Source organism: Phodopus roborovskii, unplaced genomic scaffold (genome assembly GCF_943737965.1).
Source record: "Phodopus roborovskii unplaced genomic scaffold, PHOROB, whole genome shotgun sequence".
Lineage (NCBI taxonomy): Eukaryota > Metazoa > Chordata > Mammalia > Rodentia > Cricetidae > Phodopus > Phodopus roborovskii.
In genome coordinates, this window is record NW_026126549.1 from 8,371,682 (window position 1) to 8,393,933 (window position 22,252).

A 22,252-nucleotide genomic window follows, 5' to 3' on the forward strand; every position below is an offset into this window, starting at 1 on the left:
CTCTTGGGAGGCTAAGATGCTCTTTAAGGGAAAAACGTGAACTTGTCCCTTTCCCTGGAGGAAAACACTATTTTTCCAAGGCTGTTGGTCATTGTGACAGATTTGAAAAGGTAGTCCAAGCTAGATAGCAGTTTCCTCTGTTCACAGGATTGTAAAAACCTACAATCTGCCGACTTTTCTGAGTTGTTTCATACTCACTGGCATTCAGTACAAAAGTGCATGTGTGAAAAGTTCTTGGGACTTTGGTGTTCTCATATACAACATTCAGTAGCCTTATGTCTTCAAACCTGGAACTACATTCCTTCAGAGTTTGCCTTCTCCCCCAGCTTTCTGTTCATGTGTAGGCCTTGTTTTCATACAAACTGGGAATCAGTCTGTCATCTCAGTCTCAGTTTCTTCTCTCAGCCACCGTCACATTTTTCCATGTTGTTTCTCTTACTCTAGGTCCCTCAGGTTTTAACATCTGGTGTGTTTTTCATTCTCCCTGATCCTACCTGGGTCGCACTTATTTAGTTTAGATTCCGTGGGTAGTCACAGTATGCATAGCATTCTATGCACCTAATTCCTGGCCTGTGCTCATACATTTGAACGTGAATGCAAGAAAAGCACAGTCAAATTTGCTGCTCCCTTTAGATCACTGATCTCAGGAAGTCCTTAGTGCTGTCCACTGAACACAGTTCATCTCTGTGGGATGTTTTTTCACCCTAACACCACTTCTTCAAAACTAGCTAGACCTCACTTCTTAGAGCACTAACAGAACTAAAGCAGTCAGGAGAGAACATTGGCAAACTCTTGCTGCCTATCTACCTGTCTCTTGTGTGTTCTATGAGGCCTGCACTCACTGTGCTCCTTGCTGGGGAGCCAGGCCTTTTATAGAAATTTCCACTTTTTCTTGCTCCAGCACCCCCTCCCCCACCTGTATCATTTTATCCTCTGGTCCAAATCATCCCCTTGGGCAGCACTGTGCTGTCCCCTTCTGTCACTGACTTAATTCCTTTCTCACCTTTGACAGCAAAAATATTTTGTCACAGAGAGTATATCTGGTATATCTGAACCTCCTTTTGTTCTCTTGCTTTGTTGTTGCTGAACTGAAGGGTACTTAGCAGTCTTGATGAGTACTTTCTCGACTTGATTTTGGATAGTTTTCTTCCCTGATTTTTTTGTCCTACATCTTTAGTTAGTTCATTGTGATTGTTGATGATGTCCTAGGGTTCTGTCTTGAGTATCTTCTCTTTTTGTTGCTTTATTCCTTTGCTAAGGTTTTTTTGTTTTGTTTTTAATCCAAATACTATTTATGTGTTGATGGTACCAAATTTAATCTTTAGCTCAGACCTTTCCTTTGAATAATTGACTTTGAAGCCCAATTTTCTGCTGGATGTCTCTGCTTGGGTATTGTAAGAATCTCAAGTTTCCTGTGCCCCACTCTGGGGGTAGTTCTGAACTCTGTAGCTCCTGTAGTACTTGTCTTATTGTTAGGAACAGCTTTACTCTTGCAGTACAGTGGTTGGAACTTAAGTACTTTCTTGTCCTTAGGTCTCATTTTCTGCACCCTACCTCCATCTTAAGAGAATCCTTGCCTGACCATATACTACCTTCTTCATTGTTACCACTTGGTCCAAGCCACCCACTTACCTGTATTCTGGCAGTTTCCTGGCTGGTTCCCTGCTTCAGCTGTTGTGGGTCTATACTTGGTGCATCAGTCAGAAGCCATTGCAGTATGTCGCATCTTACACCTTTATGCTAGATTCTTCATAACCTCTGCTTTTCCTGAAGTAAAAGCCACATTTGCACATTTGTCATAAAACACCTAGGAGCCTGTGTGTTCTAACACATCCCCCAACCCCATTGCTTATCTTCCTTCCATCCCTTTCTCATGTGCTTAGCCTCTTGCTGATGTAACAGGCATACTTCTTCTTCAGACTTTGTACTTGCTGGCTTCTGTACCTGGAATGGCTCCTACTTGGCTGGCTCTATATCGTTCTTTCAGATTTTGACCCAGATACTATCTTTTCAATATGGAAATCTCCGGCCATGCTTTCTAAAAATCCCCTCTTCATTTCTAACATTCATCTGCTGTATTTTTATTTTCCTTAGCACCTGATATCATTTTATACACCATATAGTGGACATGCTTTATTATCATTTCCTGCTAATAGAATAAAAGCTCTGTGATGGCCTAGAGATTATGTTAATTACTGACTTATTTACCAGAACTATAATTGTATTATTATTGATTTATCTTATACAAAGAATAGTAGGTCTTCAAGAAATAATTGTTTGATGAGTGAATAAATTAATGAATTTTATGCCTCATATACAGTATTCAGTATAAAATAACTGACAGTAAAGCTTAAAGGTTAATTAGAATAGTTATACAGAAAATAAAATATAGCTATCACTACATGCTGTTGACATTTTTATCTGAGTTCTGTTTGATGTGCTAATTTTTGAGAATCATTAAACCCTAGATATATTCTGAGGACTTTTATATGCAATAACATCTCTAAAAGCTAAATAAAGAAGAAGAAAAGCAGACTACCTTTAAAAATGTAGTTGTGGGCCAAAGAGCAGGTAAAAGCACTTGCTGAGCAAGCCTGCTGGACAGAACCCACACAGTAGAAAGAGCCAACTCCTTAGAGTTGTCCTCTAACCACACATACCTATGTGGACACACACCAGTAAATCATTTTTAAATTTTTAAATGTACTTTTGTTTGTTGGCTTTCTGTCTGAATAATACACAGAGATGTGGCGTCAGTAAATTGTAAGCTGGGAAAAGCTACATTTTTAAATCTGCAGGAAGGAAGCATCCCCTGATCTTAAATGAGAAATTACTAAGCAGAAAAATTAAGTAATAAATTCTGAGTAACCAAGCTTAGACATAGAAGTGGCAAGACTAAAGCTTTTGGTATTATAATTGTTAATAAGTAAATCTTAAATCTGTAATTCTGGTTTTGATTTTTAAGAGAGGATTTCATTATGTAGTCCATACTGGCTTCATACTTAGTAGGTAGGTCAGGCTGCCCTCAGACTCACAGAGATCCACCTGCCTCTGCCTCATGAGTACTTAGATTAAGGTGTGTGTCTACCATACTTGACAAGTCTGTAATTCTTTTTTGTTTGAAGATGTATATTATTTTTATGTGTACCTCTGTGCATGTGCATTTGAGTACCCAATGAAGCCAGGTTGGAGAACCTGGAACTGTGGCCAGGCAGCTGTGAGCTGCCCAGTGTGCATTCTGAGATTGAACTACGGTCTTCTGAAAACCCCTTAGTGTTCTTAACCTGATTGCTCTCTCCAGCTCTCAAATCTATTTCTTACACTGGTTTTTGATTATTGTGATGGGTATCAGTCACATGAAACCACAAAGTAATCATGTAAGCATTTGCTATGTTTCTGTTTCTCCTTTCTTCCATCATTCCTTTCTTCCTTAATTGGTGGTGGTGGTGATAAAACATGACAATTTAAGATAAACATAGGATAAAGTTGAATATAATTTTAAGATAATATTTAAAGCTCTAAGTAGAGACTTCAAAGAAAGTTTGAGTCTGCAGTAACTATGACTTAAGATGCTTGGTTATTATCCTTTGCTACTTACGAATCACCATATTGTTTCCCTTTATACCTTTCTAGCAAAGAAAGAGAAGACAGTTTTTGTTTCACATGACTTGGTAACAGAGAGGAATGATCTGAACTACATTGCATTGCCTTCTGAGTTCATTATTACACTTTCTAATTTATTTGGTATATAATTATAGGTTTATTCTAAAACTTTGTATTTCTGTAGAAAATAATGTCCTGTTCTCTCTGTTTCTCTGTTGGATGTCCATGACTGAAGAAAATGGTAGACACATGCTTCATTGAAAGTACTGGTTTTTATTTACCTAAGGTAGCCATTCATTAGATCCTCTACAGAGAGTTAAAATATGAGAAATAACTTCTTTAAAATCCAGTTTGCTTTATTGAGAAAGATAAAAATGAATGTGAATTTGCTTAGAGGTAAAGCAGAAGTACTCTGTGCTTGATACTTTAGGCTTTGATGTTGTGGTCCATCTAGGACAGCTGTTGCATCTGGGAAGGGAGTTAGAGGAGGAACTGACAAAGGACAAGAACTGTACATCAGAACTGAAGTAATGTCTGTTGTGTTTTGCTAATGTTTTGGCTTTATTTCTCAAACATTAGTAACTTTAGTGGTGATGGAATTTGAAGTGTGTGTGTGTGAGAGAAAGAGAGAGAGAGAGAGAGAGAGAGAGAGAGAGAGAGAGAGAGAGAGATTAAACCCAGAGCCTTACATGTGCTAACCATGTTCCACCATGTTCCACCATGATAATTTGTTTTGATATTACATAAAATGCAGAAAAGAGTGTTTCAGGAAAGTTACATCATTTTGCATATTATTAGATTATTATTGCATATTAGAGGAGCAGGAGAGCTGTCTCAGTGGGTGCTCTTGCAGAGGACTCGATTCAGTTCCTATTACCCATCCTCAGTCCATCAGTGGTACACACCCACCTGTGACTCTACTTCAGAAGGTCCAACATCCTCTTTTTGCTTCCTTAGGCACCCACACAGGAGAGACACACTCACACAGATATCCATGAATACACAAAAATAAAAGTAAAATTCTAAAAAAAATGCTAGAGCTATTTTTAATAAGACCTTTGGCTTATTACACATCAAATTATTGTGTTACCAAAGAAAGAATCATTCTGTAATTTACTTAACAGGTAGTGAGTCTGTCATTACCTTGACCATGTTGGTGTCTTTCTCTTGCTTACTAGTTGTTTTATTGCTTTAGTGGGAATGCTGAAGATGGGTGAACCAGTTGCCATGATAACATGGTTGAGTGGACAAAGATGAATTGAGGAGCACATCATTTTTGTTTCTGTTTCATCAAATAGCTGTTCATCAAAAAGCTTATTGGGAACTGATTTTCTTGATTGTTTTCACCCACTGGCTATGAGGCTACAACTCTAATGTAAAACAGAAAAAAAAAAAAAAAGTGGAAAATGAGAAACCTAGAAGAGCTGAGAGAGACCCATTTTTTCTTACTTATTCCATAGAGAATAAAGAAAACATAAGCATTCTCTTACTAAACATATACTTGTAATTTTGATGTTTCCAATGTTAAAAAGAGTACTTACTATTCAAATAATTGACAAACACATATTTTGTGCAAAGATTTGGTGTTCTTAAAGTATGCTTTAGTTTCCTGGTTTGACTTTATATGTTGTGTAAAATCTCAAAAAAGCAGTTAAATACACTTTATAGATTTTATGCCATTATGCCACTCACCTGAACAATAGCTTCGATTTGTTTGTTTTAATTGCTTGTAAGTCGATGGAAAGAAATAGCCTTTTTATTCTTTTTTCAAAATCATTTTTGCTTGTTTTTGAGACAAAGTCTCTCTCTATAGTCCTGGCTGTCCTGGAACTTACTGTGTAGACCAGACTGGTCTCAAACTCGCAGAGACCCTCCTACCTCTGCCTCCTGAGTGCTGGGATTGAAGGCACTGGATGTCTTTTCTGTTCTTGATATGTACTATTTTAATGTGATGACTGAGCACATGTAATAGCTGGCCTAAGAGCCTTTTCTGTTGCTGCATGTGTATATTGGAAATGTTAAAATATTTACATAGTAAGAACAGAAGTTCATTAAATATTAATGTTGGGTCCTTTGAGTTATTTATAAGCAGTCATACTATCCTCAATTTGTATATTATGCCACACAGATAATGGAAGCACAATAGTGGATAATTTCTGATGTAGTTTCCTGTATTACATTTAACAGTTAACACACCATTGACCTGGGTCATTTGTAGTGGAAAAAAAATTAAATTGAGTTTAGTTTGGAAGAACTATGGTGTTGGGATAGATATATGTTTAATTTAAAGTTCCATGTGTAATATTGGTCACAAATACAGCACTGCTAGACTAACTTTTGTGGTGTTATTTCACTTGAGGATGCTATTCTAAATTGGTATAGTATTCATGGAGTTACTTAATCTCTTGGTATTTTTCTTCGTCTATAAAATGTACTTGCTCTGAAGATGCTGCTCATAGAGCTCATAGGGAGGTTAGAAAGGTCAGTAAATTCTAGCAGTGTGAGATCTTGTATTAAAGCTATTCAGGCTCTGCTTACTAGGTATATAATTTTGACCCTGATTTCCTTCTAATGGGCTAAATAATAATGCCAAATAGGTGTGCACATTGAAAAGACATTCTATATGATGCCTGTGATGTTTCATTTAACACTTTTCATCAAATCGTATATTTATAAGAAAGGAATATAAAGGCTGACTTAATAATACACAAACTGAATTGATAATTCTTTTTTCTGTTTATTTTTAGAAATATTTATGCATTTCCCCTTTATGCTATTATGACGTTTTTACAAGGTGACACATTTATATCACAAGAAAGGCTTAGCTGAAGAGATGGTTCAATGGTTAAAAACACATACTAGTCTTACAGAGGACTCAAGCTCAGTTCTTAGTGTACACATCTGTAGTTGCCCCCCCCCCTTTGGGGGGCCTGCCATCCAGCTCCCAAAGAAATACACAGATACACAGAGAGTTACTTGTTACTTATGAATGCCCGGCCTTCGCTTGGCTTGTGTATAGCCAGCTTTCCTAACTTTTAGTTATCTCGTTTATCTTTAACTACATTTTGTCTCTGGACTTTTTACCTTTCTTTATTCTATATATCTTTCTTTTCTTCGTACTCTGTGACTGACTGTGTGGCTGGGTGGCTGGCCCCTGGTGTCTCCTTCTCTTTCTCCTTTTCTCACTCTTTGATTTCCTCGATTTTTTTCTGCTATTATTCTCTTTGCCTGACAGCACCACCCATTTCTGTCTCCTGCCTAGCTATTGGCTGTTGTTCTTTATAAACCAATCAGGTGTTTTAGACAGTCAAAGTAACACTGCTTTACATATCTTTGCATCTTTAAACAAATATTCCACAGTATAAACGAATGTAACCCATCTTAAACTAATATTCCATAACACACACCAGGTGGCTTAAAATCACCTGTGACTTCAGAAGCTCCAGAGGATTAGACACTCTCTTCTAGCCTCTTCGGGCAATGTACTCAATGTACTCACATGCACACTCACATGTGTGTGCACATACACGATTAAAAATGAAAATCCTTTTAAAAACAGCAGATTGGGACAATTGATAAACAGATCTCCAAATCTTCCCTTTATCTTTTTTTTTTTTTTTTTTTTAAGTAGGTTATGCTGAAGTGGCTATTACTGACCTGTGGGATTGCCTGGTGCCCTGTGCTAATGGAGCCACCCCTCCCTATGCCTCTTTCCTCTTTTATAGTGAAGGTGGCTTCAAAGTGTTCAGTTAGTGCTGTTTAAACATGGGGCGATCTAGATTTAGAATCCACTTGTTTTCCAACGATTGTTTGGGAAAACCAGCTACCTAGTATCAAAGGACTGTGGATAGTTGTAGTCTTCTGTTGAAATGAAATCCACCTCTGGTCATGTGGGGTGGTCAGTTCTCATACATTTCCTTGTGCAGAAAGGAACACTGGCATGTAGGCTTCCTTTCTGAGCAGACTAGAGGGCATGTTTCAGGAATCATTTCAGGAATATTTTGACTACTACATTGTTAGTCAAAATATTTTAATCATTCCATTTTTGGTGAAAAAAATTATGTATGTATGTACCTGAACATATAATGGGTATGTGTGTGCTGTGCCATGTGTGTGGAGGTCAGAGGACAACTTGCAGGGAACTCTCCTTCTACCCTACTGTGTGGTTCCCAGGGTTGAGCTCACGCCGTCAGACTTGGTTTTTGATAAGCATCTGTACCCCCAAGCTGTCATGCTGACCTTTTAAAGATTTTTTTTTAAAGTTGAAATTATTTTACACTTGCAAAAAAGTGGACTAGTACAAAGAATTCTTACATACCATATATGTTATCTTAGGACCCCCCCCCTCGAATTTAACATTGTCCTTAAATACAGTATAATTATTAAGATTAGGGAGCTGGAGGTATTAGCCTGTTCCTGAAATCCTGATTCTCTGGAAACTTAAGCCACAAAATAAGGAAATGAACATAGATAGATACACTACTTGTGAAATTTGTACACCTTGTTTAAAATTTCCCAGCTTTATTCTTAATGCAGTTTTTTGTTTTGTTTTGTTTTTTCCTTAGAGATGGACTCAGGTGTGCTTTTAGTCTCTATTACTTTAAAGCTTCCTGGTCTTTGTTCTTCACTTCCTGTGTTTCATACCTGGTCTTGGTCTTTTGAAGAGTGCTGGCCATTAGGTTGTAGATGACTACCCACTCTGGTCTGTTTGATGTTACATACATCTCGGCGCTTCCTCTCAGGAGGACAGGTCTCCTAACTGATTCATTTTACTTAGGGCATTTACTCCAGTCACTTGGTTGAAATGGGCCTCCCAGGTTTGCCTACCATAAATTCTGTTTTCCTTTCTGCTCATAAATACCTTACTGAAAATATTTAAGTTTATACAATTATATAAGCTTTCTCAGTATTTTTTCATTAGTTGTAGTGTCTATTGACAATTGTTACCCAAAACATTTATTTGTGGTGTTTATCCAAGTAGTGATTTTTTTTTCTATCATGCTTTTTTTTTTTTTTTTTTTTTTTTTTTAGCTTGAATCCTATTGTAGGGAAAAGATTATAAATACTTGTTGTTTTCTTTTGTTTAAATTACTACTCAAGACATCAATTGTACTGTATATAGTTACAGGTGAAAGAGTATCTTTCAAGGCCAAGTGTCATTTTAAAAATTAGCTATTTAGAAGCTTAAAAATAGTTTAACAGTTTGTGTCAATAGAAGTTTTATTTTTGTGGTGCCGGGCAATACACATTTTGAAATAAATGTTCTCATTAGTAGCTTTTATACTAAATTATTTAGAGGCCTCAATTTTTAAATTAATATTTGATTTATTACTTATAAAGTAAAACTAGCTCTTCCTTAAACTTCTGAAGTCAGTGTATAAATCATATGAAGTCATGTAAGTACAAAGGCTGTGACATAACTAAGCTCCTATAGTTGAAGCAGCCATTGTTGTACACAGACAGTATTGCAGAAACTCAGGTTAATAGGAGCTGGGGCAGCACATTGAACAGGTGGGTAGTAACTGAGATCCATTAACACAGTACTATGGAGAGAAAGGAGTGACTGGATCTTAATTTGTATTAATATATTTTATATTTAAGCACTTAATAGACTTTTTTAAATTATTAAATTTTTCTTAATATACTTTAAAAATCTAATGAATTAACTCTTAATTTATCTTAAATATTCTAATGACATATTTATGAGTATAGTCAAGCTATTCTTTTTCATTTTGAGTTGTGTTAAGTGTCCATTCAACATCTCCAGTGTTTTTGACATCATCATTCACATATGGATGCCTGGGTCAGGTTCATTGGCTACCCAATGCAGAATCCACCATCTGCTGAGTTAAGTGCTCCCAGTATGCCTTAAACCTCATGTTTAGAAGATTGTGAATAGCATATGCAGCAGTAACTCTCTGTTGGAGAGTGTATACATGTTCTATTCATAGCTCCTCTCCATTTATCTGGTTGTCATTTTAGTCTGTTTTCCTTGGGCTCTCTTATTTAGGAATAATTCATGACTTAGGCTAAACCTAAACCAAAATGTGTTTCTTAAGGACACCTGAGGAGGCAAGTAGTGGCCCAGGCCTTTAATCCCAGAACTTGAAAGGCAGAGGCAGATGGATCTCTGTGCACTCAAAGCTAGCTTAGTCTACAGAGTGAGTTCCAGGACGGCCAGAACTGTACAGAGAAATGCTGTCTCAAAAAACAAAACCAAAACAAAAAACTGATGTCTCTTGGGCTATTATCAGAATTCTTAGATTTTTATCTCATGTTCTTACACACACACACACACACACACACACACACACACACACAGAGAGAGAGAGAGAGAGAGAGAGAGAGAGAGAGAGAGAGAGAGAGAGAGAGAGATGAATATTTGAGTTTGGGACAGGATTTTCTATAAAGCTTAGAATTATCTTGAAACTTTCTATGTATCTGGACAGCCTAGGCTGACCTTAAATTTACTGTACTTCTCCCTTGGCCCTCAAAAAATACTGCGATTATAGCTGTATGCCACTAGGTGTAATCATTTCTTTTCTTTGGTGTTGTTTTAAAACAGGGTCTCACAAAGTATCCCCAACTAGCCCAGAATTCACTATGTGTTTCATACTTGACTTGAGCTTATGACAATTCTCCCTCAGCCTCCTGAGTGCTATGGCTACAGGCATATGCTAACACCTTGCCCTTTTCACTGTATAGCATGTCAATTTAACTCCCCCCCCCCTCATTATTTATAGATCTAAACTGATTGGATCCATTTCTCATGAATTTTAGCAGAAGTTCCTAAATGCAGACAGAAATCCTTTCTACCACCTAAGTGCTATTGCTTGGGGATGCTTTTAAAACATTTGTTTTTATATTTCCTTGAACACATTTTTACTTACATATCTGTGTGTGTATTTTAACAGTAGCCAAGGTGTGCAGTGCTTTTTTTCATGAGACATTGTTCTAAGCCTTTGACAATTACTCATTTTATTTATGACAAACTTACAATATAGGAATCATTATTGTGCCTAGATGAAGAAACCAAGGCTTAATGGTAAGTAGACTGCTTCAGATTTCTGAGTTAGAGGGAATGCTGGGTTTTGAGTATAGACAGGTTAATGCTTGTGTTCCTGATGCACTCATGAGTCAGTCACACAACATCATTTCAACTAAAAGCATGACAATTGTCCCATTGTGGATTTTAAAAAGTCCCTGTCACCTAATGAAATTATAACCCTTATCGTGTTTGTGGTGGTGGTGCTGTAACCGAGTTGCCTGCATTACCTGTATATATACCTGATAGTGCTGGGCAGTGGTGGTGAACACCTTTAATTCTAGTACTCAGGAGGCAGAGGCAAGGCAGATCTCTTGAGTTGGAGGCCAGCTTGGTCTACAGTGTGGAGTTCTAGAATAGCCAAGGCTACACAGGAAAACTGTGTGTGTACCCAGTAGTAAATGTTATATTTTTCTCTTTGTTGCTGAAGTACTCTGACCAAAGACTAAAACAACTAAGGGAGGTTAAGGTTTGTATTAGCTTACAAGTTATAGTCCATTATAGAGGGAACTCAAGCAGGAACGTAAATCAGAAACCATGGAGGACAAGCGCTTGCTGTCCTGCTCACATGCTCATGCATAGTTTCTTTTCCCACCTTCTCTGGAGTTGATCCTGACCACATAGACTGGGCCTTACTGTGTCAAATAACAATTGAAAATCCCCCACAGACATGTCCACAGGCCAATCTGATCTAAGCAAATAATCAGTTGAGAGTCCTTTCTCAGATAAATCTAGATTGTGTCAAGTCGACAAAGCTAATTAACAACTGTATGACTGGACACTAATTAACAACTCTATGACTGGTTTATTCATTATTTGTAGAGAGCTGCGAAGTGCCGCACCTTAAAAATGGCGCTGACTTCCGCCTTCCACCTTCCCGATGGTGAGCGCTCTCTGTATTAAACAATTCCATATTTGGCCAAGGCTGAGAATCTGGCTTGCTTCCATGTATGTGGACCTGTCTGTTTTTCACCACATGGCATGCTGGGGTTGACTACCCAAGGGCTTTTAAGCTGTGGGCTGGGCTTCCCCGAGGTCAGAAGATTGTACAAGGTTCCTGAATAAACTGCTTAAAAAGAAGAGTCTGAGCGTTGTGTCTTCCTTGCTGGTCGAGGTATACGTGACATTTATTAGACTGAGCATATCACATGATACTTTTTATTGTTTTACAGTGCACCCTTATCTGCTTCTTTACTTTTTATTGTTTTACAGTGCACCCTTATCTACTTCTTTCGTGAGTTTACCCCAAAACAGTATGCTATGTCTTATCAGCACCAGCCTTATGTTTCGTACTTAGTATGCCCCTTAATTGCATCATTTTCTTTTCTGCTTAATTTAATCTTAGGAGGCATTGTTCTTATTGTTTTTTCTGTAATCCAAGGGCTATCATTGCACTCATTGTATAGCCAAGGAAGACCCTGGACTTAGGATTTTTTGCTTCTTTCTCCGGAGTGCTGGAATTGTGGAGGTAGACCACCACACCCAGTGCATCCAGTGCTGTAAAGTGAAACCCAGGATTTTGTGCATGATAAGCAAACACTCTACCGACTGAGCTATGTTTTCAGCCCCTAATCTTAAATTGTTTACTCATCAGGACAGTAGGAATAGTAGTCTGTGTTATCTCTGTGTATAATATGGCCTAAGTGTTGTAGGCTATGCCATATCTGTATATTATGTGATGTTTGCATAATGACAAATCATTATTATTTCTTAGGACATGTCCCTTTGTTGGTAGGTAGATAGTATTAAGCTGTCTTGTAATAGATTCTTGTTAGCCTGGGCATGATGGACTTTCAGGTTTTTTATTTAAGATGAAACAAGGTTGATGTGTCACTGTCCTGATTATGTCTATCATCATTAAACTGTTTGAGTACTAATTTGCCAAGTGAAAGAAGTTAAAATGTCCTCTAATAAAGTAAAAGCAATTTTTCTCCTACTAGCCTTTGAATTCATTAAGGCAGAGGTTAAGACTTTGGTTTTTATATTCTTGCCATGTATGACACTGACTCTAAACTTGTATCTTTTTCTAAAAATAAGACACAAGGGGGTGCTATTTACCATATCACTTCTAGGCCTTGACTTTTAAAAAAATCATTCTCCTTGAGAAATTATAATTGTATGGTGGTACTACTACTACTACTACTACTACTACTATTATTATTTGTGATCCAGAACCTCCAAGGTCCTTTAAATTAATAAAAAAACAAATTTTTGTATTTTTCAAATAGATTTATGCTAGGAATGCAACTTGTGTGCTCTGGGTTTTCTAATTACATTAAATAACTTGTTGAATGAAAAGAAAATTGGTTTGAATTTTTTCAGCCACAGTTAATGTTTGAATGGTGTATATGTGAATCTTAATTAATTTTATAAGCTAAAACTATATAGTTAAAATTACTTTGTTGTTGTTCATCTATTTTCTGAGATATTTGGAGCTAATTCTTTCATTGAACATGAGAGTCACAATCTGTGCCCCATATCAGGTCTGGCCACCTGTCCTTGGAAAGCCTATTAAAGTGCAAAGTAGAGAAGAATGTATTCAAGGTGTTTACATTGGGAAGAAGGGCAAAAATATGAGAGCCCCTTCCAAGTCAGAGTCCTGAAATAGACTAGGATTTAAATAGAAGGCAAAGGATATGCACATCTAAGCAGTTCTAGTCAAGATATGGTCCTGCCTGCTGTTAATCTCATCCTGTAAGGTGGTTTCATATGCTGTTAGAACTGTGTGAAATCTCTTTTTAGGAGACAAGTTCCCACTCTGGCTGATGCCTTTTCCTTCTGTGAACATGAGATTGCAAGAGAAATTCCCATTTCTTTGGATTGAAGAAATACAAAAGTGTACCTAGAACATTTCATTTCTGCCAGGCCAGTTGGCATATAGTTAACAAGAAAATTCTGAAGTTTTGGCAACTGGAACATATAGTTATTTTGTCTTGGTCCTGTATCAGTATTTACCAGAAGAATTAGACTTTTCTATTACTCTTTTCATTTTATCACCATCCTGTGTTTTCCAGGTGTACAATATTTGCTATTATTTGTTACCTGAGGTTTGGGAACTGTGCTCTAAATATTCCAGTCAAGTGGTTTAACTAAAACTTGGCAATAATCCAGAAAATAAGTAATCCTTCTATCATTTTATAATTCTGAGACTAGGAAGAGGTTAGATGATGCAGAAGGTCATAAATCTGTGTTTTGTTTACCTCTGGGAGAATAGTTTTCTTTATCATGTTGTAGGTGTCTTAAATTGAGACTTCTTAAATTAAGAACAGCAAAAAAAAAAAAAAAAAATTGGACTTTAAAACTTTTGAGGACACTACTTAGGAGGGTGGTTGGAAAGTTATCACACAAGTACACTCCTCAAGTGATTGGAGAACATTGTATTCAAATTGGATTTTAAAGAATGAACAAATGTTCTCTGCATGGGAAGGAATCTAGAAAAGGAGAGGGTAGACTTACTGGCAGGAATAGTATACAGGCTGCTCTGTAAGGTGCATCACACTGTGGATGTGTATAAATGGCCCTGAATTTGCAGTGGTTACAGCCATGGGACTGCTGTTGAGAGCTCTTTGCCTCACAGAATCACCCATGAATAGGGCTACAATATGCTTCAGTTTTCCTGAGAGTTTCTCGTATGTGTTTGCAGTTCCAGGGTGCTGTTGTGTTATAATAATATTGCATACTGGTTTAGTGGTAGTTTTTATAGCTGTTCCTTTTTATTCTCTACATTGCTTTAGTATGCAGGATAAATGATATGGTTGCTTTTGTGTGAAGGCTACTTCTGAGAAGGGTATAAATGATAGTTGAGTATTTATTTGTTAAACTGCAGGATGAAATTTAAGATGACTTACTCATTTTAACAGGATTCAAATCTATCATGTACTCATGTTTAGGATTTATGTAGTGAAAAAGCAAAGACACATGGTGAGAAATTTTATATGGAAGAACAAATTGTAAGCTGCCAGGTCTCTACCCATGGAAGTCACAGGACATTCAACTCCCTAGGAATATGCAATGGCATATTTTAATCCAGGGAAGTTCATCCTAGCTTGGGTATTGACTTTTATTAGGGGTCAGTCACATGAGTATATAGTGCCTGTGTGACTGACCTTGGTATGTAAGTTAAAGATCCGCAGAAAGAAAGCAGGTGTTGGCAATACAGCATATTACTAATACTGACTGATAATCTGTTCAGATCAATCAGGTCAGTTAGGTAAGGCTCAATTACCATATGCATTCAAAAACACTTATTATCAGAATATTCTAGAAAGTCAGAGCTTAGTTTTTAGGAGCTCAGCAAAGGCAAGCCCTGAAATAAGTCATTGAGAATGTGTATGCAGGGTTTGAACCTATGACTACTGAGGTAACTCTTCAAAAAGTCATACAAATTATTGAGATTCAGTTCAATCTGATAATGAGATCTTGTTCTTTCTTTAAATAATGTCTAGGGTTAGTTACCATAATTTTGTAATTAAACATGACTGATCACATTAGATGTGAGAGAAGCTTGGACTCTGTGCTTTTATGCAAGGTTTATGGAAACCTTATTTGAATATTTGTTTTTTTTAACTATAAGTAATGATGTTGATCTATTTATTTTTAGTAATTTTCAGAAGCATGTTTTACACAATAAAATGTAGTTTTAGTATGTCTGACAGTAACATTTGCTTTTTATTATAATTTTGAATTTTCAAAAGGAAGTTTTGATAATAGAAAAGTTTTTAGACAGTAAGGATTGTCTGCCGTATAGATAAGAAATTTGAATGAATGTATACACTTTTCAAAAATATCTTTTTCTTTTCTTTCTCCATAGGTATTTGTGGAAACATTAGATAAATGTTTTGAAAATGTCTGTGAACTGGATTTAATATTCCATGTAGACAAGGTACTAATTTCTATATTGTCAAATATTTTAAGCTTTTTATTTAGGAAAAACATTAATTTGTATTTGTCAGAGTAAAATACCATTTAATGCTCAATGATTTTTATTCTGTTATTTTTTACCATGAACCAGGCCACTGTGCTTTGGAGGAAATAGTGAGACTCTTCTAAGAGTTTATACCTAGAAGAGGAAATGATAGGAAATGGTATAGGCAGGGTATTGGCGGAAACATGGTTGTTTCTGCATGGGGGTTTGTGATTGGAGAAAATTGCATTTCAACTGGGTTATAAGAATGAATAGATGTTTTATGGACAGAAAAGGAGTCTAGAAAAGGAGAGAACCATAAAGCCAAAAATAAAATACAGTTTATTCTGTAAAGAGGGTTTGGCACTAATCACAAGGACTGATTTTTGAAGAGCTGTTACTGCTTTGGATTTTGGACTTTATTCTGAAATAGTTTAATGTTTTAAACAAGTTTTTCTTGGCAGTGTTTTTTTTTTTTTTGTGTGTGTGTGTGTGTGTGTGTGTGTGTGTGTGTGTGTGTGTGTGTGTGTTTGGAGGAAGACATTTTTTTTCCCCTGCAGCATGGAAATTAGTTTTGTATGCACTGAGATTTAAAACAAGTGAATTAAGAGTTTGTTGGAATGGCCAGAAGGAAATTTCCACTGGGGAATTGGTTAGAGTTGATGGCTTTTGAAAGCTGAAGGTGAGAGGAAATCGCAGTCTCTAACTAAGGTTGCTGCATGTTTGGAGATAATGGTACATAAGAAGAAAAGTTCCCGAGTTCCCAATGAGTGAAGGTGGTTTTTCTCTATCAGCTGAGAGACCTGATTTTTTTTTTTTTTTCTGGTTTGTATGGTCTTTTGGGGGGGTTGGTTACTTTTTCAGTTTATTTGTTATTTTATGTATATTTTCTGCAGATGCTAGAAGAGGGTGTCTGATTGGATCTCCTGGAGCTGGAGTTATTGACAGTTGTGATCTGAGATGTGGGAACTGGGAATTGAACCTGGGTCCTCCGAAAGAGCTGCCGGTGCTTTTAATCTGAGCCATCTCTCTAGACCCTGTTGATGTTTTTGAGAAAGGGATGATTGTGTTATAGCTTAAGAGGAAAGGTTTCCCCAGTGGAAGTGTTGCAGCTTTGAGGAGAAAGGTATCCTGGTATTTGTGAGCCAAGTGATACCACAAAGTCACAGTGTATGACAACCTTCACATAGGAGATTTACTGGGAAAGATAGTAAAGGGAAGTGGCCTCGCTCTGATGAAATACATCAAAGAACTGAACAGGAGGTGGGTTTATACAGAGTCCCTTTGGGGAAGAGCTTTCCAGGGTGGTCGGGATTAGTAAGATTTTGTGGACTGACTCTGGGCTACTTTTTTTCTGTAGGGCAGAGCCTGACCATTCTCCCTCCAGGAGAGGTTGAGTTAGTTATGTCCTGTTAGAGGGGTCTGGGATGAGGAGCTTACAGTGATTCACATTCTGAATAGAATGAAATAAAGCATGCATTTAAACCTTATGAATTGTTTATTTCTGTGAGTTCTTCATCTAATATTTTTTGGATCAAAATTAACTGCAGGTAAATGAAACCTCCAGAAAGTAAAAATACAGATGAAAGAGGATTTTGTAGTTAATATTTATCACTTACTTCGTTCAGTTACTTCTATAGATTGCCCAATTCAATCCTTTCAGTAATCTTGTGGAGAACTAATATCTCTGTTTTTGACAAAATAAACTTAATACCTACATAGGTTACCTGAAGTTTCATAGTACTGATGAAAATGGAGTATGATTACAAATGATTGCAGCAGATTTCAAAACAAAAATTACTGAACTAGTGAAACTTTTTATAGTGCATTGTTTGTATTTATATTAATTTTTTCTTTTAGGTTCACAATATTCTTGCAGAAATGGTAATGGGGGGAATGGTATTGGAGACCAACATGAATGAGATTGTTACACAAATTGATGCACAAAATAAACTGGAGAAATCCGAGGTAAGACTGGACAGTGCTTTAGTTAGTGAAGGTTCTGAGCATGACCATGAGCTATTTATGCATGACTTTGTAGCCTTCACTGTTTGTCCTTCAGTATCAACTTTTAGGCATGGTTGGAGTGCCCATTTAGTTTCAATACACGAGTATGCACATTTTATGCCAAAATGTCTCAAGACTGCCAGCCTCCAAATAACTTTATGTATTCTTTTAATCATAGTGGTAGCTTGCCTTCAAGTACAGTTTCAAATTGTTTCTGGAGGGGGAAAAGGAGAGGAAGTAGGATTTTTCTGAGGAAGTCATGTTTTGTTAATAGATGTTTAGCAAATCTTCACATTGAGAAAAAGAGATTCGGTACCTTACTCTTTTCTAGATCCTTCCCAAAGCTGAATTACAAGTTAGTTACATATTTTATTCATTAACAAATAAATTTTACTGTATTCTGTAATGGAAATATGTTGCTTGTTGCTAATTCTGTGCTTTTAGAATAGGTTGAGTAAGGCCATTTACACTTTAGTGCTTTGTGAAACCCTGCTTTAGAATTAGTCACTCTTCTCAAGAACTATGCTTCAGGTCAGCGACAGGTACTGGGCCTGGACCATTCAAATTCATATTTTCTTGATGGTTGCTGCTTACCACACAGGCTTAGAAAGATGAGCAGTCTTGATAACTTATTCACCATTTTATTTATTTAAAGACACCTTTTTTTTTTTTTTTTTTTTTTTTTTGAGACAGAGTCTCACTATGTTTTCCTGGCTGTCTTGGCCCTCACAGAGATTCACCCATCTCTGTCTCTTGGGTATTGGGATTTCAAAGCATATTTACCATGTCCAGCCTTTAAGGCTGCTCTTACATTTTTATGACTCAGTTTGGAAAACAAAACAAAACAAAAAGAATTATTAGTGGAAGTTCAGACACTTGGTCAGTTTCAAGTCAGTGCTACCATAGAAGGAGTGGGGTTACTATTACTAAGTAAATTTATAACAGGTGAGTTCTGGAAATATCTTGTTGATATTTGAAGTTTAGTTTGATACAATACTCATATTAATTTAAGGAAATATAGGATATGAATGAGAAACAGATAAAGCTCCTTATGTGTTTTAAAGTAAAGTTAGTCTTCCATTTCTTCTTATCTCAATTTGCCATCCCTGTTGGTTTCCAACAGGAGAGGCATATGGTGGTGATGCAGGGCATAAAGTCAGGACTCTAACTGGATTGTTTATGTTCTACCACCTGGCTTTCCATTATTGAGTTCTGAAAGCAAAAAACATGCAGTAGATATCGGAGATAGTTTAGTTTTAGGTGAAGGAAAAAAAACCTGTTATTCAGTATATTTATTTGTAACATTATTTAGTACAGTAAAAGGAAAACTATTAACTTGAATGGGTGATTTTAAAGTTTTAAAATGTTGACTTGAAATGTATACAAATTGTTCAACATTGCTTCACAAAACTACATAAGTAGTTTTTAACTAGGGTTTAAATGCCAGGGCCACAATAACATAGTGCATCAGTAGTTGGTCTAAATGGAGGGAAAATTTGTAAACTCTGTAATAATCTGTAAACATCCACTGGTCACATGACTGGGTTTTATTTTATTTTTTTTCTTTTCACATTTTAGGGACTCATCTGTTAATGGTAGTCCCTCCTTTTCTTTCCTTTTCTTTTTATGTTTTCTGTTTACTTCTGTTCTATATAGTGTTTTTATATAGTATTTGCAAAAATCATGAATCGATTTTGGGTATTTGGTTTTTGATTTTCCAGTAGACTACATTAATAAGACAGTTTTTCTTAGCTATGGAAAGTATCAAGATGCAGAATTTACGTTTTTGATGGGAATGCTATGGTTTTATAAGATTACTATGCAGGGCTAGGTTTCTTTCACAGGTATAATCCTGTTTAAACAGTTTAGGATATTGGTGACTGTTTCTAATGGTCATCCACTAGCTGTTTTTTAATACATATAATTAACTCTTCTGCCAAATTAATTTTTTTCTGTGTGTTTATACTTTGCAAGAAGGTATATTTTAATCATATAAAGATTAAATCACCAAATTACATTATCATGTGTTTCTTTACACTTGATATCCTATTCTTGAAATTGTGTTGAAATTATATTGACTTCATTCAAGTTGTCATTAACTATATTTTTCAATGTTTGGAAGACCACACACTAAAATTCAAGTCTTCATATGCTTTAATTTTTTTAAATTTAACTTCAGGTATTTAGATCTAACCAGCCAGGTGGCTCTACACATGAACCTAAAGCAAAGTATTAATTTCTTAGTAAATTTCAGTTAAATTATTATAAAGGAGAAATAATAAAGAAGACTTAACTAAATTCAGATTGGTAAAAGGAATCATATTTTTAAAATTTATGTGAGCTATTTTAGGATTATAATCTAGCTTTTGAAAAGCATCTTGAATATAATTAAGATATGGCCTTTAAAATATGAATTTACTTAGGTTACCTGTCAAAAATTAAATATGGGGACTTTAAGATAGTGCATTTCCAGTGTGGAAGAAAGTGACCCATTTAATTCCCACCACCTAGACAAGTAGGACAGGTCTGCCTGACCCTGAAGGAGGAGAGAGACAAAGGCATGAAGATGTATTTCATCTATTGTGGTTTGAGAGGAAACAATGGTTTATTGTCTCTTTGGGCTTTTGGAAGAGAAGGGTTTTTTAAGCTGGGATGTTGGTGGGGTGGGGCTTGGGGAAGCTTGAGAGGCACCCAGCAATCTGCCAGGGAATAAAAGGAATTCTGGGGGGGGGGTGGTAGAGGGGGGTGGGGAGGCTTGTTGGAATTACATATTCTTGTTATTCTTAAGGTGGGTAAATGGGTCTGAACTTAGTTACTACTTTTTAAGTCAGTTCTCTTTTTTCCCTGAACATCCTGATCTTTCTAGCTCTTTCCATTCTTCTCTCTTACAGACCTTTATCTTTCAGTCTCCCAGACAGGACAGGTAGACAAGGTATTGCTGACTTTGAGAAAACGTACTTAACAAAGGGAAAGCAAAATGATGTCGAAGGCAATTATTTTTTAGGCCAGACTCAAAAATTCTTTGTGTTAATGAACCCATATAGTCCCTGTAGCCTATTTTCCATTCTAGTTTATCCTTGTAGTTTCTCCATCTTTTATTGGACGTAGTGTATTTTACTAGTATATCATTGGCGTCATGTTTGTTCTGTTTTGTCTGCCTGCATTGTAAAAGGAAAATTTAAAAAATTTTTTTTAAATAAAAACATGGTCATTTAATTGAAAATTGCATCTGTAGAAATGACAATTTACGTTATATTTTTATAATAAGTTAATTTTTAGCATCCCCTTAGCAGAACTAATCTCAGTTTAACTCTGGCAATATATGTATATATATAAATATGCCTGTATTATTTTAAAAATATCTCTATATTAAGGTTCTAATATAAAATTACCTGCTGGGTTTTGGAAGCTATGAATTTGAAAACCAAAAGCCAAATCTTTTGAGTTTTCATATAAAGTGGGAAGCAGTGAAGGTTTAGACTAATGATTGTTCAATAGTATCCTTTCCTCCTAAAATGGTTTCCAGTTCCAAAATCTTAACAGAATTCCTTTTACAGTTTTGACCTACAGGTTCATATTAATGGTGGCTAACAAAAAGACCAAACTTTTAACAGATGAACAAAGTGTTTTAAAAGTACACACACACACACACATACACACACACACACACACACACACTCCAGACATTGAAATGCATTGTGTTTTAAAGCTTATTGGAAAAGTTTCTTTTTTAAACTCCTAGGTTTACAAAGCTAATTTTTCTTGTTTCTTCCATACACAGACACACACCTACAACCTCCCCCCCATACCTACTCTAAAACATACACCCCTCTGATCTTGTTTCACACCATAAATTAACAGTGAATTAGTTTAAAAAGCTTTATGATGATGATAATGGGTTCTTTTTTTTTTTTTTTTTTCTTAAACAAAATAATGTCAGGAAAAAAAAAAAAAAACTTGAGATGGTTGTAATTTGCAATTGAAAATTTCCAAATCAAAATAATTTACTGAGTCCTATGATAGATAAAATGCTCTCCAAGCTAACAGTCATTCCTTGCCCTGAATAACTAGAAATGCCTTCCTGAGAGTCTGGCACTGCCTTTTAGCCACGACATTATTACTCTGGATGAGTTTAAGAAGTAGTGATGCATAGTAATAGATTTATAATAATTATAATTTATGTCTTATTCTGAAATTATGGGCTATTATCATGAAGCTCAGATATAACTGTTGGTCCTTGTATCTAAGTATTATTTTCTGGTATGGAAAATATATGACCTCATTCATTTCATGGATTGAGATCACCAGCAATTTCTATGTTCAGTAATTACTTGTATCAAACTACTTTCTAGTAAAAGTGCCAATAATCACTTGGGTCTTTTAACTTATATTTGTTTCAAAAGAGTAGAGAATAGAAAACATGGCCCTAAGATACAGATGTGGGAAGGTCAGCACATGAGTTGATACTTTCTCCTTAACTTGATACAGGGACATTTATTTGAGGTCATGTGCTATGGTCAAAACCACCTATAATCAACCCATGAATGTTATTAGTCTGCTGCATTTATTTCACCCAGGCAAATTCTGTGTCAGGTATTAAAACTGTGGGGCCAGACATGGTGGCACACATCTTTATTCCCAGCACTTGGGAGACAGAAGCAGGTGGACTTCAGGGCAAGCCTGCTTGCTCTTCA

The 22,252-nt window shown here is 36.2% G+C and overlaps 1 protein-coding gene across 4 annotated transcripts in view; it reads left to right on the forward strand.

Annotated features, from left to right (window-relative positions):
* The window catches only part of Ap3s1 (adaptor related protein complex 3 subunit sigma 1), a 41,849-nt gene that overhangs the window by 14,674 nt on the left and 4,923 nt on the right, over positions 1-22,252 (forward strand). For 2 of the 4 annotated variants that reach the window (XR_007835562.1, XM_051201125.1), the window contains exons 4-6: positions 15,459-15,530; positions 17,412-17,519; positions 20,450-20,490. Coding sequence is in view for 3 of the 4 variants with exons in the window: in XM_051201125.1 (XP_051057082.1) it covers positions 15,459-15,530; positions 17,412-17,519; positions 20,450-20,485 (216 nt within the window). In the remaining variant the exon portion in view is untranslated. The remainder of the gene's footprint in view (positions 1-15,458; positions 15,531-17,411; positions 17,520-20,449; positions 20,491-22,252) is intronic. The other 2 variants (XM_051201126.1, XM_051201124.1) reach the window with 1 other exon arrangement.